The following is a 16,443-nucleotide window of genomic DNA, read 5'->3' as shown; positions in this document are numbered from 1 at the left end:
GAGGGCGTATCAGATTCAGAAAGTGTATGAATTTGACAGAATCATCAATTAGGACAAAATAATTGAGCACTGAAGTAAATAAAGAGCACTGAAGTAATTTGTGCCCTTTTTCAAAGAAAAGTGAAGACGACTTGGATTGCTTCAGACATTTAAACATAGACTGAAGTGTCACAAAATGTACCTGCAAGGAACGTATGGACAGTAAATAAGATAAACTGGGTAAAAAACTACTGCCAATTTCTCATTTTTTAATTTAATACGAACAGAAATGAGGAACAAAGGGTTCCAGGTCACAGCTAAACAGCCTTCTGAATGTTATAAAGAATCTCAAGAAAAGAACATGCACGGTAAATTTGTGTAAGCTGCTAAAGATTTTGTAGAGCTTCACTTCTGTCAGCTTTTCCCAAAAACATTTTGAATTGTTTTTAGATACAGAACAAGGTCTTGATTTTGCTTCCTTGTGCTTGAAGTAGGCATGCTCTTGAAGAAAGTCTCTTGCTGTGGTTATTTTTTACACCAGTCAGGCACCCGTGGAACAAAGGCGCTGTAACAGATTGCCCCGACATTGTATCAGCTGCATCGCTGCAGAAATTGGCTTCACAGCAAGAAGTGTCACAATTGCTACAAACACTAGCCTTCCAAATCCAATTATCCAGCCGAGGCATGCCCCTTGGCTACACACAAGCAGTAAACTATTAATGAAAAGCATGTCCTCAAATCAAGTTGTCATAACTGGATAACCTCACTCCTAGCAAGGACCTTTCCAATAGCCACAATGGCAGCGCCTCCCAAAAGTAAGGAGAAAGCCAAACGTAAGAACAAACTTCTCCCAGGGAATGGGGTACAAATATTTTTAAAATTAATTGTTTTTCTGGCTTGGTGTTTTTCTTTTCAACCACAGGGCTTATTTCTGCTTAAAGCAGTCCATCAGTCATGTTGAACTGCCAAGGCAAGCTGACTGCCTGATGGTCTAGCAGACTCTTCCAGAAACAGAGACCGTTCAAATCTACAAACAAGAGGAGGCTGTCAAAGCAACAAACTCCTTGTTCAGCAGCCACTTTGCGTACTCTGCCTTGTGTAGTTGTGAGGAAGGGGTCAGAACCATACACAAGATGAACGAGGATGCTGGAGTGTTTCCTATCAACATGCACCTTTCTCAGGCTTGAATGTTGGGAGAGCACTACCTCTCTCAGCGTACCTTTTCAATTCTTCCCCCCACCTCCAGTTCACAACTCAAGAACATTAAGCAGTGTAAAATGAAACAAAAAAATCAAATTTCCAGAGCTAAGTTTATCATGGCATTTAACAGATTCTCACGTTGCAAAAGCTACTTTTCTGTTACATGCTGGAGGACAATGGTAGAGCCGTGGCCAAATACGGGAGACCTGCATGCCAAAAACCCAACAGAAAGAAGATCTGTGCATCCAGGATTCTACTTCTTTCTTTTGGCCCTCTGTACCCAAGATAATGTCCAAGTCATTTTCATATATAGTTCAGAAACGATTCAACAGCTCACATGCATCACCTTTCTGAAACCTGACAACCAGTGAGCAGCTTTCAGCTTCAACTTAAATCAAAGCTACACACCAGCAACCTGGTAGTTTCAGCACTTGCATTTAGCAAATCTTGCACGGACAGGGTAAACAAGCCTGAGAATCGCAGTGCCCTGTATCATTCCTCCCACAGGCAAGAATAAAACGATACTTCCTTTGCCACCTTTCCGTGCCTTTCACTTCTGGTTAACCTGGCTTCCCGTATAAATGAGACTAAAGATAACCCTGTCCCCGTCTGACCTCCTGAGACTGCCCTGGTATCTTCTGAATCTCTAGCCAGCTTCAACCAAATCTGACAGAGGAACAGAAGACTCAGAGAGGCAAGTCCATATAGCTTTCAGCAAAAATCAACAGCAGGGTAGAGCAAGCCTCAAATTAGAGTGACATTGCTGGAAACGCTTCAGAATGAGCTCAAGAGCCATCTGCCTTCTTTGATCTCCAAATCCCAACCAGCACACACGAAGCTCCTAGACAGGCACAGCCACACGAGACTGCGTGCCAAGCCAAACAGGTAGAGGATACCAGAAGGATCTTGTGGTATTCCAGGGGGATGAGAAGGTGGAGGTGTGTGCAGGATGCAAGGGAAGGAGTGGAGGATATGGTGAAGAAGACTGGAGAGTACTGGCAGTGAAGCGGTCACAAGAAGAAACTGATTGTTGTCGTTGCGGGGTGTCAGCAGCGTAGGACAAACCCATAGGAAGCCAGGCTCCCAGAAAAGCTTGTTTCATGACAATTTTCAAAGTGACACACTGAAGAGCAGACTCTAAAGCAATCGATTTTGTCATCAATTAATGCAGTGCCTAGCGACCAAGCAAGAGCAAGACACATCGTGCAGGACACGCTCTGGAATAGATTGTCCTCTACAAGAAGAGCTGCCCAAGGAGACAAGGCAGGGCAGGGTATAGGAAGGGAAATAGCCAGCAGCATGCGTTGGCTCCACAATGTGTGTACCCAGGGAAGGGGACCGTGAGCAAATTAAGGACTCAAGAGCAGAGATGTATAACTATGGTGATGTTGAAAGCGGAAAGCAAAGGAGTTTTTAGGCTTTAAAACAAACAAACAACAAAACAAATAAACAACATTCCCCCCATCCAGTCCCCACCCATGGTCTTTCCTCATCTCTTTCAATACCGCTGCCTTCTCCTCTATGCTTTGTCTTCCTAAAGGTCAGGTGAAGAAAAATTAAGAGGGCAAGTGAAATTGTGACTAAAGGCCTAGGAAGATGGATAGAGAGAAAGGAAAACGTTGGAAAACAAAGTCTGAACAACACAAGAAATTCAGTCAAAACTCCTGAACGTTAGAAAGAGTATATATTTCTATGGCTGCTTCCAGTGAAAAGAGTTCCTTGCTGTTTCCTTTACAACAGTCTCTTTTACTCCTTCAGTTATGGCCAGCGAGGTGGAAGTGACCACTGGGACCATGAAAAGCTCCAGACCAAGAGAGATCCTCCTGCACAGCTCTGGGTGTTTGGTGATCCCATCAGTGGTCCCTCTCTTCCCAGTGTGGCAGCTGCTTTGGCAGCTTCTGAAACTGGGACTTGTGCTAAAAGAAATAGAGCATTCATCCAAACTAAGAGTCATATCTTATCTTATGGGAAGCACTGAAATACTTTCTGAAGTATGTTTAATTCACATGCTTTTTCATTAAAATTTAATAACTTAAAATTCAAATGAATGGAAAAGGTGATCTGGACATGCCTTTAGAATCAGCTTAAAAACCTCAGTGAGCTTCTAGCAAAGTTTCTAAGATTAAAGAAACCTAACACAGATCAAGTCCATCACCTTAGCAGAAAATCCTGTATATCAATCTATGTATTATAGACTTGTCTGCAGACAGCACTCTGCTTCCAAGCTCAGAATTTCCCATTAAAAAGAAAAAAAAAAGGAAGAAAGAAAGGAAAACAATCAAATGGGCCCTGCTGAGCACAGGGAAAACCAGCAGACCAGACAGGGTGGGCCCAGAATGGCGAGATCGCCTCGCCTGTAGCTCTTCCATGGAAAAAGGGATAATCTAGATTTGACCTAGATGCTGCAATCTCTGTGAATGTAGAAGAAAACCCACACAGCACGCAATCTAAGCACGTGAGCAAGTAAACAAATGCCCAGAATTCAGCAAAGAAACCAAGCTCATCTAAATTAAACACCGGTGTTTTATTTTTGAGCAGTTCTGCAACTAACCAAACCTTGGAAAACTATTTCATGCTTGCTGTAACACAGCAGACCTCCTCCCACTAGGCCTCCTTCGCACTAGCCTGAACTGTTTCGTGATCAATATTTCATGCTGCCCTAGCACAAGCTACCCTCCAGGCATCCAAACGGAAAAGAATAAAACAAAACCTAGCTAGAAATTCACACAGGCTTGAACCTTTCTGCACAGCTTTGAAGGATCTCAAACAGGAAAGGTTATTAAATATTGAAGTCAATAGTGCAGCACAGAAGCTGCATGCAGTTCTGCCACAGGGTCCTCCGAGGCATTGCAGTTTGAATAAATGCTCAAATCTGAAGCAAGCTTTAATTATACTATTCCTGATTGCTTTTGAAAGGGGTCATCTCCTTGCAGAGCACAGACACGATGGAGTGGCTAATATTCACACGCAACACCCACCGGGTACTTGCACACACCACAATTTGTGATCTGCATTTTCCCAATTCAAGTAAATTCACATCCCATAGACTGTTCGAGGCAAATGGTTTTAAATCAAAGCCTCCCCATTCTAATAGATCACATTACAGAGCATATAAACAGTGAGTGGGAAGAGCTGCTTAATTTACTAAACACTATTTTCTCTTTTCACATGAGTCAGCTGAACAATGTTCATTCTATCACTCTGCTTAATAGAAACAATATTGCACGAGCTAGGAAAGAGAGGAGGGTCCCACTCGGAGATTAATTAGATTGTACAAGCAAGACCGTGTCCAAGAATAAACATAAAATTTATCAAAGGAAAGTGGTTATAAGCAAGTCGCACACGTGAGACTCACGCATGTACGCATGACATACCGGACGCAGAGCCCTAACAGAGCTGGTCTGGGTTTCTCCTGCAGCTCGTTCTGCTGCTCAGCAACGGCTGCAGCCAATGTCATGCTGCTGCACCCATCTTCCTTCGAGGCCGAGCCTGAGCTGCTGCTGCTGCTGCAGTTCAGTCTGAAAGCCTCAAGAAAGCTCTTTGCCATCCTACTCCTAAGGAGTTGCGAGGTCCATTTGGTGCCCTTAGCAGTGCCCTGTTGGCAGTGCCCCACTGTCCTGACACCCCATTACTCCACCCTGGTTGCACTCTACCGAATTTCCTGCCTCTGGCAACGACCAGGGAAGGAAGATGTTGGGAGAAAGGAGACAACTTTATATGAGCAGATGAAGAGAACTGCCAAAGCTCCTGTATTAGGGAAGCAGAGAAGTTTGCAATCACCAGAACAAGGTTGCTGCCGTTAGAAGGCGGCAGGAACCTTCTCTCATCCCATGAAAATGCAAGGTAGAGTTTTTCATGCTGAAGATACCAAAATACAAGTCATTTCATGATCTTCGATGTTTATTGCTGGTAATGACTGCAAGGACAACCAGAGCAACCTCCAAACATGGAGAAGTGAAATACGCTAGGACACTTCTCTGTGGGAAGAGAGGACTGAGAGGGGATATGACAGACATCTATGGAGTCCTGAGTGAAGTCCTGCCTTGTGGGTACAGGAATGAGCGGCTATTGAGTGAAGCTGGCAGATGCCAGGACCCAAACAAAGCAAGATCTCTCCATGCAGTGCTTAGCTGAGCTTGCCAAAGAAGGCTGCAAAACCTAAAAGCTGGTGGCACATGTTTGAGGACGAGTTCAGGGAAGAGAAATCCAGCAGGTGTTATTGAATAAAAAACCCCATGCCCAGCTTACATCATCCCCAGTCCAAATGTCTGAAGGGAGTGGGAAAGTATTCAGTAGAGGTATGATGCACACTTGCCCCGCTGCTGTCCTCCCGAGGCATTGGCTTGCAGTCGCTCTTGGAGACACGACCGTGGCCCCAACGGACCTTCAGTCTGACAGGGCAGAGCAGCTGCTACGGTTTAAAACCTCCATCTATTTAGTGAAGCGGCTGAGGATTAAACTCCATCTATGCTTCTGAAGTTGTGACAGCACTGTTCTGTTAACAAGCCTTTCTAGAACAAAGCAGATACAGGGAAAATAGAGCCATGCAAAGACCTAGAAAGCGTTAATTACCTTCGTCTAAATGCTACAAACACCACTAAAACATGCCTTTCTGCTAGGGAGGACAGTTTTAATCACGGTGGGGAAAAAAAAGTCCAGAAATATTTCAGCAAACACAGATCAATCACTGTACGCTTATTTTTGCCCAAAAGCCCCATAACCAGTGTGAGTAGCTCGCTACCCATCCCCATGAAAGAGTGGCAAACCCCCTCTCAAAGGGGCTGTGATTTACACTGTTGGGAAAGAAGATACACACAGAAATCGTCTGCGCATCTCTACCGTATTATAGGCACAGTTCACATGATCCTGGTATTTTTACTATCATGTTAAATTAAGATCGTTTCCACGTTAAGGTTGCTGAATGCTATTTGTGCTTGCTTGTACTTTAATTTACACCACACTGGCAGTATTTTTACAGTTCGAACAAGGATTAAAGACATCTTGAGGTGCAGCAGATCAGTATCTTTTCAAAACTGAAAAGCTCAGGCACAACAAAAAATAATTCCCTTCCATGAAAACCACAAGGAAGCATCAGTAGCAATGCAGGTTGCAAAATCTGGTCTTGAGCATGAAAAAAAGCCGACCCCAAAACCATGAAAGGACAGCGTTAGAACCTGAAATATTCAATTTACAAGATCAGAACTACAAAAAGTTTGCTTAACAAACACAGGACTGCAGAGATGTTTGCTGAAAGAAGCCCATTCAAGAGGGAAAAAAAAAGCCATGTTTAAGATTGGTATTTCCAGAGGGACACCGGGACACAGCATTCCTCAATTCCTCTGATCCATTAAGGAAATCAATTCAGATTCCTTTTAAAGTCCTTCCGACACGTTCTGCAAACTGCAATCAAGTAAAGCAAAACCCGAACAAGCAGGACGGAGCGAGCGGTGGGCAGCACTACCACCGAACTGCAGGCTCTGCAGCTGGCTTTGCAGCGGTCATTTATGAGAACTTACAAGCAGGGCTGCAAAAAGCAGAAGACCAAGATGACGCGTTCACAGAATCGGGCCGTTACGTGCTCTGCTGCGGCTGCTGGGCGCTTTGCTTCTGACTGGGCTTATTGAAGTCCTTCATGCACTCACCAAAGCACAAACATATTCTCTGTGATGCTGGTAACAGCTTGGGGAAGAGTTTGGGTTGGGTTTTTTTGGTTATTGTTTTTCCCCACATGCATGGGAGTTAACAAACCAAGTTTTAAGGTGACTCTTAACAGCCATGAAGCTCAAGGTCTCAAAGCTGCGACACAAGAGCCCTGGAATAGGCAGTTGCTCCATCATCCATATGTTCCTGGGCCATATTTTTAGTGATGCATATACACGGTATCCTCTTTCCTCCTCCCTTGCTCAAGAATAGATGGATATTTGTATTTATTTAGATTAAGGCATGTTTTGACAGCATTTCCTAGGAGAGGAAAAAGATAATAAGCAAGTATCCAGGTGCCCCATTGCGCCTGCTGCTGAAAGGGTGGCATCCACTTCTCCCCTTTTTGCTTTCCCCCATGGGCATTGTCCCGGACTCTCCGTTTACCAGCACAGCTGTTCATCTGAAGGAAGGTGAGCTGGCTGTGGAGCTAAACTTGCAGAAAATAGCTTCTTTTCTTCTTTTTTGTTTTGGTAACAGGTGGGTTGGTTTGTTTGGGTTTGGGGGGTTTTTGGGGGGTGGGTTTAGGGTTTGGTTTTTTGAGTTTGAGATGCCTCAATGCATTCACTGGAAGCAGACAAGTGATGTTACTAGCCCAAGGGAGGCAAGCAGCGTGGGAGAAGCAGTCGGATCAGTCCGCTAAGAAATCGGCTTGGCCATACCGGCAAGTGGCATTGTCAACACAGCAGATACATCCAATTCTGCATTTCCCTTGGTCCTTCACAGCACCCACATGCTGCTCCTTTGGAAGGAGCTACAGCATCTCCTTTCACAGCTTCTCCCTGCCAAAGCCTCTCAAGATCAAAGCCTCAGCTCATGGTACAAATCCACATGTAATTATATACCTATTTCCACTTATATTCAAAACTTCACGAACACATTCCCTCAAGATGGTAAATGCCTTGAGTCCGGATGGCAAACGCGTTGCATCATCTTTTATTTGGGTCACTGAACCGAAGCCCTCATCAGATTACTGCTGCCCGGCCATAATCTGACATGAAAACGCCTTCTTTGTCAGAGTGAAAGCTTCCCTTTGTGGTTAATGCTTCCCAGCGCACCGTGCTTCAAGGACTCATGGGGATGGAGAATAAAGGGAAGGTGAAACATTAAATTATGACAAGTCAGCCATGGTTCTCTTTTTCTGCTCTTCCCCGCCGGGGTTCAGGGAACGTTGCCATGGTGATTGCAGCTGCGGGGCTGCGAGCGACAGCTCTCCCGAGAGCAGCCTCTGCAAAGCCCAGCGCCCGCGGCAAACGGCACGCTGCCGGAGGACGGGCACGGAGGGGCCGCTCGGCCGAGCCACGAGGACGCGTTAGGACACCCAGGGCAGGCACCGGGGCCAGCGCTGCCTCCTCCCAGCTGCACCCACCTCCTGGGCTTAGGGGGCTTCTCTGCACAAGGATTTTTGTCCGAGGAGGTGCTGGGCTGCAATGCAAGGACAATTCTTGCTTCCTCTGCATTAGGCAGTAAAGATTTAGTGAAGTGATTACCATATGCAGCTGTACTGGGCTGATAAAATTACACTGAAATAGTGCACTGAATTATATTGACAAGATACATCATCTTTGCATACCGCACGTGCCGGCTGGCTGGGCTTTTTTTCTTGAACAAAGCACTACTCTGCAAAGCTAATGAGTATGTGGGAACGTTTCCAAGGGCAGAAAAAGCAACGGAGTTTTATGGCAGCTTTTTTTAATTTTATTTTTTATTTTTGTTATTAACATTAGAGCCGCTCCACTTGCATTCATGAAGACAATCATATAGATGGCAAGGCCACAGGTATAGTAAATAAATTCAAATGCACCACATAAAAAGAAGCGATGTTCTCTGCTGGTGCTTCTAAAATGACCATTCGAGTTGACTCCGACAGTGATGTCTCTCCACTGCCATATGGGTTTTCTAATACCGGACACAGCTCTCACTTGCTAAATTCTCCTGGAGCCAGCAAGTTGCCACAGTAAAATCACATCACATCTGCTTACTGACTTGGTTTGGTCTGAAGTAAAATTACAGCCTGGAATCTCACTAACATTTTATCGCAGAAGACAAAGAAGTGTTGGAGATAAATCTAAAGGAGAAGACATCCCGGAGACGTGGAACAAAAGAAAGTAAAATTATCTAGTTAAATGGGCAGTCAGTTTTAATTCAATTTAACCAAACTCATAAGCAGCAAATTCTTATTGTCATTAAACAAAGGAACCAGCATTATTTTAAGGGTTAAGGGTTATTCACATGATGAAGCTCTTAAGATAATTACCGAATCTCTTTTTGAAGGTCTTGTGATTTGTATGAGAGCAATAAACCACACAATATATATCATTAGAAATGAAGACATACATTTAAAACTACCAAGAAACAGAACTGCTAAATGCAGATTCTTCTTTCCTTTAAAATCATTCCTGTGCAAAGAAAAATGTTATTGGACCCCAGCCTGTGATCGGCTGCTTTTAAGGCTACGCCTTACATTTTCCCTCAGTTTTTATCACGCAAGTGCCTATTGTCACAACAACATTTTATCTCCAGTTGTCTTTTCCTTTTCCTAAATTCAAATTTGAGGAACTCCAATGCAACAGAAGGCTCAATTATTTTAAAAAAATCAAGTTAATCTCTCTCTTTCCTTTTAGATGTAATCAGTTTGCCTTAGTCAGCTTTTGATGCTTATAGGCAAAACTAAAGTAAGGAAAAAGGAGGAAGAATTAAATTTTCGTGCGAGTTTTTAATGAACAATTGAAAGCAAGTTGAGAACAGAAATTAAGATACAGGCAAAACTGCCTTTATGTTTTCAGAGCACAGAGAAGGGCCTCTTCAGATCCTTATTCTGATTCTATTTTTTATTGTGTTGATTGTTCCGTTTTCAGCACTGCCAGTCTCCAACTGCCCCATCTACTGGCAGCAGAACACGGCTGGTGCATGAACACAGGAGTGATCTGATACAGAGCTGAGAATGAGATCTAACAGTAAAACAAGAGAAATACAGAAAATGGAAGAAAAATTCAAGCATTTTCCAGATAGATTTAACACTGTACAAGGTAACTAATTACATACCTGCAGAGGACAACCCAATACCTGCTCTTTTGTTGACGAGCTGTTTAGTAAGCATTTACTGACTCATTAGTGTTTCTTGTCTTTAGTTGCAAGTTCCAGGACTCTATAAAGAGCTCCTCTCCCTCGCTTTGCAAGCATTTTAGAATCTGGTTGAAGGACACTCAGTGAGTATAAACAGAGATACAGGTGAACCACAGCGGGGCTGAGCTGCAGAAAAGGAGCTCTGGCCATCCCGTTTTCTTCAAAGTCTACAGTACCTTGAGCACTTGAGAAGGAGCTTGTCTTTTCCCCACAAATCTTTTATTAGCTAAATTAGAATCTCACTAGAGATTTCTCAGAGAGAAATAACAAAAAGATGACTCCATCTGTCCTATTTCAATACTTTGTGCAGAAGAGAGACGCCTCCATGTAGACTTATATTAGTCCCTCTCCACTCCAGGGAGAGGAGAAAATAGGAGAGGGAGGTTTGTGAAGCCATAGGACAACGTGCACCAGCAATTTAACTTTTGTCACTTTTGCTGATTGTCACAACAAGAGAAACCCCAAAAGCACTGTAGTTATTCTATATATAATCCAGCATGCCCGATGCCACACAAAAGCACTATAGCAAAACCCCTCACAGAGCCAGAGAGTTGACCCATTATTTCTAACCAGATACTTACCTTCTAGAGGCAAAAAATCCTTAGCCCTGCTTTTCTCCAAGGTTGTTGAGCCCAGTCCACATCACAGCCCAGACTATATAATTCTGAACTTTCCATCTAAAGAAAAGGCCAGCAAACTCACAAAAACTGACATGTTGCTGTCAAAGTTGTGCCTCACACTGTTCGGTGGATTTTATCTGAAGGAGGAGCTTCAGTGTTCACCTTGCAGTGAGACATCATCTGTTTCCACAGCACAGACAGCCTGGGTCTTTTAAATTATTCTTCAGTAACTGCACCTTTCAATTTCAAAAAAGGTCACCTCTCCATTCCTCAGACATTTAATAGGAAAACTGGGGTCACCTGGGAGCAAGGTGCCCCCCTTGCAGCTTTATTCAACAAGGAACTCATTAGCTTGCCTCATACCACTATGGGAAGAAAGAGAGACTCCAGATTAATGGCATGACCCAGTGAACTCGCTGAATGCACCAAATAAGACCAACATGCTCAGAAAAGTGGCTGCAGACAGGGGCACTCCTCCCGAGAAACCAGAGGGAGCACAGTGGAAGGGCAACTAATAATCCAGAAAAACCTAACAGAGGTGTATGAGAGGGGCCCCACAGATCAGCCCCATTTCACTCCAAAAGAGTAAGACAGAATAAGCTTTTGGAAAAGTATGCTGCCATTTCCAGGGAAGAGACCTGGAAGAAGATGACAAGTAGTCCAAGAAAGCTGCTGTGAAGCTCATCAGCAGGGAAAGCAGAACAGTGCTAAAAAAAGGAAAGAAAACACTGAACCCCAAAGCTCAGAAACAGGCAGGTCCTGCATCCTTTAAGCAGCCTGAGCTTTGCATTTCCAGAAAAACTAATCATGTACATATATACAAAACTTACAAAACTCCTTACTAAAGGTAAACCACGCAATCTGGCACAACAAATACCAACAGAGATGCAGCCCTGGACTTGACACTTTCTCCCTCCCTACCGGTCAAATTGTTTTGCTTTCCAGAAAGGGAATCAGATCAAATGCACTGTAAACACAAGAAAAGTGAGTGTTTTGCAAAACTATTAAAGCTTGCAGTGGATAACTTTTCCTTCAGGGTCTTACTCTTCACCAAAAGTGATTCAGTCCATCGGGTTTAGAAAGTTTGTGCAAACTTATGTTAACTGCATAGCTTTAGAGCAAACTTTTTCTCTGTGAAGTATTTATACCCATCTATCAGCAGTTTCTACTTCTGACGGGCAAAAAGGGTTTCAGAAGTTCTGTTCTTTCCTGAGTTCCAAGAATGACAAAGAAAAAATGCATTTTAAGAAATACATTTCTAAAAATCTTGACCTACTCAACAATCCTTGTTAGTTAGAACAAAGTCAGTTCTACCATTTCTGCAGCTGTGAAAGTCAGAAGTTGTTGCTCTTTGCTAGACAGATCACACTCACACAGAACAGAGGTTTCAGCAAGTACTAAAACCAGCTCTTGTATTTTATCCCCTCCGGTGTATGTCGCTTTTGAGGTTACAAAACCAGCTTCTGTTGTGTTGTTGTGGCCCCAAAAAGCACCTAAATGATTTAGGAGCTAGCCAAGTCACAACAAACTCCCATGGCTTAGAAGAGTACCTTCGTAAGCAAAGTCTGAGAATGTGTTTGCCCTGAAGTCACAGAATGTAAAATTATTTATCCTAAGGGTAAAACCAGAAAGATCGCGAGCTCAAATCCCATGTTCAGAGAGGAAAGACAAGTGCACAGGTCCTGTTGCACAGTGCCTTAGGTGTCTTACCCTTTGTAATGCTAAGGGCCTTCTATTTTCTGTTCTGTAGACTGCCCTTCCCTCTGTTACCCTTTCACCCAAGCTGCTGGGGCAGTGTTCTCCAGAGCCTCTGCAGCAGTGTTCTCCTTTGTTCCTGTGCTGTAAACCTACGCTTGCACCTGCAAACCCCAATATTGCATGGTATGGCAGGTTCTTATGGTAAGTGATTGCCACCAGTGTGCAAATCACTCCTCCTTTCTGTATCCCTCGGCTGTATTTTTTGGTTTACATTAGGGGACTCAATAATATGGATGCTCAAAGCTTAATAAACCAATATGCACGAGCATCTGCCCCCAGTCACTGCATGCTCCAGTCAGCACTAACAGTATCGCAAGAAAAAACAACAGGGATTTCGCACACGTCCTGATAAAAACTCAATAATTATTAATGGAATAGTATGATGAGGGAGACCACATGCGGCACCAGAAAGAACGCTCCGGGAGGATGCTCATTTGGGAATCCTGTCCCTTCTCTTCCTAGCTGGCCTCTGGGGAAAGTTTTCCCTGTCACTCTTCTCACTCTGTCTTCCCCTCTCACTCCTTTCCCTGCACCCCCAAGAGTTTTACCATTAGAGTTGATGTATGCCATCAGCTACGGATCTACTAACAAACTTTTACGCATGTAAGCCTGTCTCAACATCCGTTGTGCATCACTCTTATACATTCATCCATAAAAGTTCTAAGTTTCTAGGTAGCCTACTTTCACTGAGTAAAGAGCAAGTTTTTTAAACAGTAACCAACAATCTTTATAGGTCCTACAGCTCACAGTGCATCACACCACAAGGCTTCAGTGCAGCTACAGAGAGCACTACTGAAAGAGCTTTAAAAAAATTAAGCAGTAACCAAACTGCAGTATTCTAGAATTTGTGCAGACTTGCCACTTTTGCAAGTGAGCCTGAAAGGGAGCAAAGGTGTTTTAAGGAACTTGAACTGAGTTTTTAATGCAGTAAACTAAGCTTTACCTTCTGTAGGAAGAGGACAATCCTCACAAGCATCTTGGCGTGCAGTTCCTCCAAGGTGAACAGAGTTCGAGGCGTGCGGACGAAAATCTTGGTCTTGCCATAAGCAACATCGTGCTGAAATCCATGACACTCTATGAGCTTCTTCACAGCATCTTTGTCTGAAGGGAGGTCATGGTTTGGCCAAGTGAATTCCGAGATCATCTTGTACCTGGAATTACAAGGTACAATTTACAAACGTAAACTTGTCATCTAGGTTCTCAAGAAGGCTAACCTTCAACACGTTTTAGAAATAATTATGATCTAAATTCTAATAAAACTGATTATAGATAGAAGAGCCTCAAGACATCCTCTGTAGGAATCGTGATCCTCAAAATCCAAGGAAAATGAATATGAGAGGCATGATTTTGTGAGACGCTGGGGGAAAAAAAAAATTGTGAGGAGCTCACTTCATCAACACCAAACTGATGCAACACGATGAACCTCACCATTGTGTTCCTGCAGATTTGGCAGTTCCATTATTCACTCTCAGCATTCAATTTTCTTTTTTTTTTTTTTTTGCGAGGAAGCAAAGCTTTGGTTTGCTCACATTCTGTGTAAGAAGCCAACTGTAATCAATTTTTTTATCAGAAAACCTAGATTTAAAAATTCTGCAAATAATTTTTCTTGTTCATTTTGGTAGCCATTTCTAACAAATTCTATTATTTACCAAAGTAGCGGACAGTTGGCTGCCACAGTTTGTGCAAACACCACTACTGCCTGTAATTGCTGTTCAAGCATTCCCTCCCATCCTTACTCTCGAAACTCCTTTTCACACTAAGAGAGAGAATGCAGACTGGAACTAAGACAACTACAAATCAAACATGAAAGTAACTGGATCAGACTCAGCTCTCTGTAAGATTTACCAGCCTTGCAAAGTGCTGATTAGGTGAATAGATGTTTGCAAAAAGCACCAATGAATTTTCTGCATAAGATTTATGGACATAATCAAAAATGTAATAGACATTTTCACTGTAATAGTACCCGCATTCATGTTCTAAATAAAACAAGCATGCAGCAATCTTAACCACTTCTCTATTTAAAAGCCCACAATCCAAGTCAAACATCAATCTCAATGTTTTAGACATTCAGAATCTTCAGCTACTACTAAATGGACACAGCAATAAACCTTTTTACCAGGGAGTGGGTGCACTGCAGGAGTTACTAAACAGATTAAAATAAGCCTGAATGGAAATACATCACACTGTCACTTTCATTCATCAAATTAGCCTTTCTGAATAAGCTGTTGAAGAGGAGAAAAAAATGGAGGTGCGCATGGTGCCTAAGCAGGGAACACCATCAGCGTGAGGGTTACAGCACGCAGACTAGGGATCTTACCAATAAATAAAACAGGCATATTAAAAAACCCTCCTCAGACTCACAACAGAAGATTTTGCATTTATACTTGGCTGGCAAAAGCATTCCTTCTCTCAAATACACATACACACAGGACATAAATATTTTACACTGGTTTCCCTTTCCTAGTCTCATCAGGAAAATGTTCCTGCAATAATTACTTCACTGGGAAAATCTTCCACCTTGAGACGTTTACATCAGGAGGAAAAAAAAAAAAAAAAAAGGACAAGCAGAGTGGCAGTGCGAACCCATACGTTATTAAACAGGCCTGCTCCGCCGATGGGGCCAGAAAAAAAAGGGATAAGATGTCAGAGAACTGAAAACCTGCCCAAAAGAAATGTTAAATTCTCTTCGTGCTTTACAACAAAACCAAGGCTATGGTATTTAAAGACATCCCGAGGCAAACAGACCACCTCCCTCCTAGCCCACAGCTGGTGGGACCGGCGGTGGAATATTGTGGCAGTCCTTTTGTTCCTCCCATGGCACGTGCGGTGCAATGCCATTAACTCCTTCTCTGCAGCAGAGAGCATGACCTGGATGCCACAGCGAGTCAAAATCCCAACCTCGCTGCTAATTATAGTGAGGCAGAACCCAAAATAAATCTGCCCACTGACACCACAACCCTTCCCCTCTCCTGCCTAGAGACCTTGACAGTTTTCAAGGTCACTTATACATTAAACATCCATTTCAGCACCACCTTTGTTTCTCCTCCTTCTTCTCCATACTTAGCTATAGAAACACCCAGCATGCACAAGGTTGCTACTAGAGTTTACAATTCCCAGCATAGCTCTCCTAAGAACCAAGATTTTTGCGAGCCACTAAATTATGAAGCTTTAATGAAGAATATCGGGTCTGCACATGAAGCTGGGTCATACTCTTCTCTTACCACTGTGCGGTTCACAGCTATCTCAGTGTCGTTTACATGCTATGTTTAACATTGCCTGGAAATAGGCATGTGGATGCCTTCATGGTGAAAGTGTTGGATTACGCTCACACGTGGCCATGCCTGCAGATGCCTCGCAGGCGCCGTTCTTCCCCCTGCCCCGCACACATACCCCTTTCTGAAATCCAATCAGCTTTTTTTGGATAGTAAGTTATATATTAAAACAAAAGAATGCATCACATCTATTTAAGATGCATGGTCCTGACATTTCACACAACTGGAAGATGTAGTTACCAAGTGAACGCACAACATCTCTTAGTCCAACAAAAAAATATTTAGCTGTTACTTTCTACAAATTGGTAAGGGCAGACTGGTTTGCACAGAGCTCAAATAAAAGTTTTCTTCATTTCAAGGAAAGCTTGAAAAGGACATTTATTAATGGTCTTAACTGTGCTTCGCTTCATTTCCTACTGGGAGATATGAGATATCAACTACCTTACAGTACTTTAGGGCTAAATAGCAACTAACTCTTTCTACAGAAAGGATAGTTATTTTTTATATGTTTTTATATACACACGTACATACATATATATTAAAAAAGGCATACATGCACTCACATTTTTTTTTAATATATATATATATATATATATGTATCTCTTATCTATCTATATCCTGATATATACATCCTGACTTCCCTAAGAGGAATCAGCAAAATAAAACACAGGTATCTGTTTTGTGCTCAGAAAACCTGAAAGCTTCAGGGGCCTGTAAGGGAGTTAAACATCTGTTTGTGGGACTGAACTTTTATAGTATCTTTCGCAAATGTAGGCAAACAGATGACA

General features: G+C 42.9%; 1 protein-coding gene across 2 annotated transcripts in view; it reads right to left on the bottom strand.

The window, feature by feature from the left end:
• Positions 1 to 16,443, bottom strand: part of MYO1D (myosin ID) — a 162,161-nt gene that overhangs the window by 78,924 nt on the left and 66,794 nt on the right. For both annotated transcript variants that reach the window (XM_050911627.1, XM_050911626.1), the window contains exon 16: positions 13,327 to 13,534. In XM_050911627.1, coding sequence (XP_050767584.1) covers positions 13,327 to 13,534 — 208 coding nt within the window. The remainder of the gene's footprint in view (positions 1 to 13,326; positions 13,535 to 16,443) is intronic.

The sequence above is a fragment of the Gymnogyps californianus genome, chromosome 28 (assembly GCF_018139145.2).
Source record: "Gymnogyps californianus isolate 813 chromosome 28, ASM1813914v2, whole genome shotgun sequence".
NCBI classification, from domain to species: Eukaryota; Metazoa; Chordata; class Aves; order Accipitriformes; family Cathartidae; genus Gymnogyps; species Gymnogyps californianus.
This window is presented reverse-complemented; position numbering and strand designations above follow the sequence as displayed.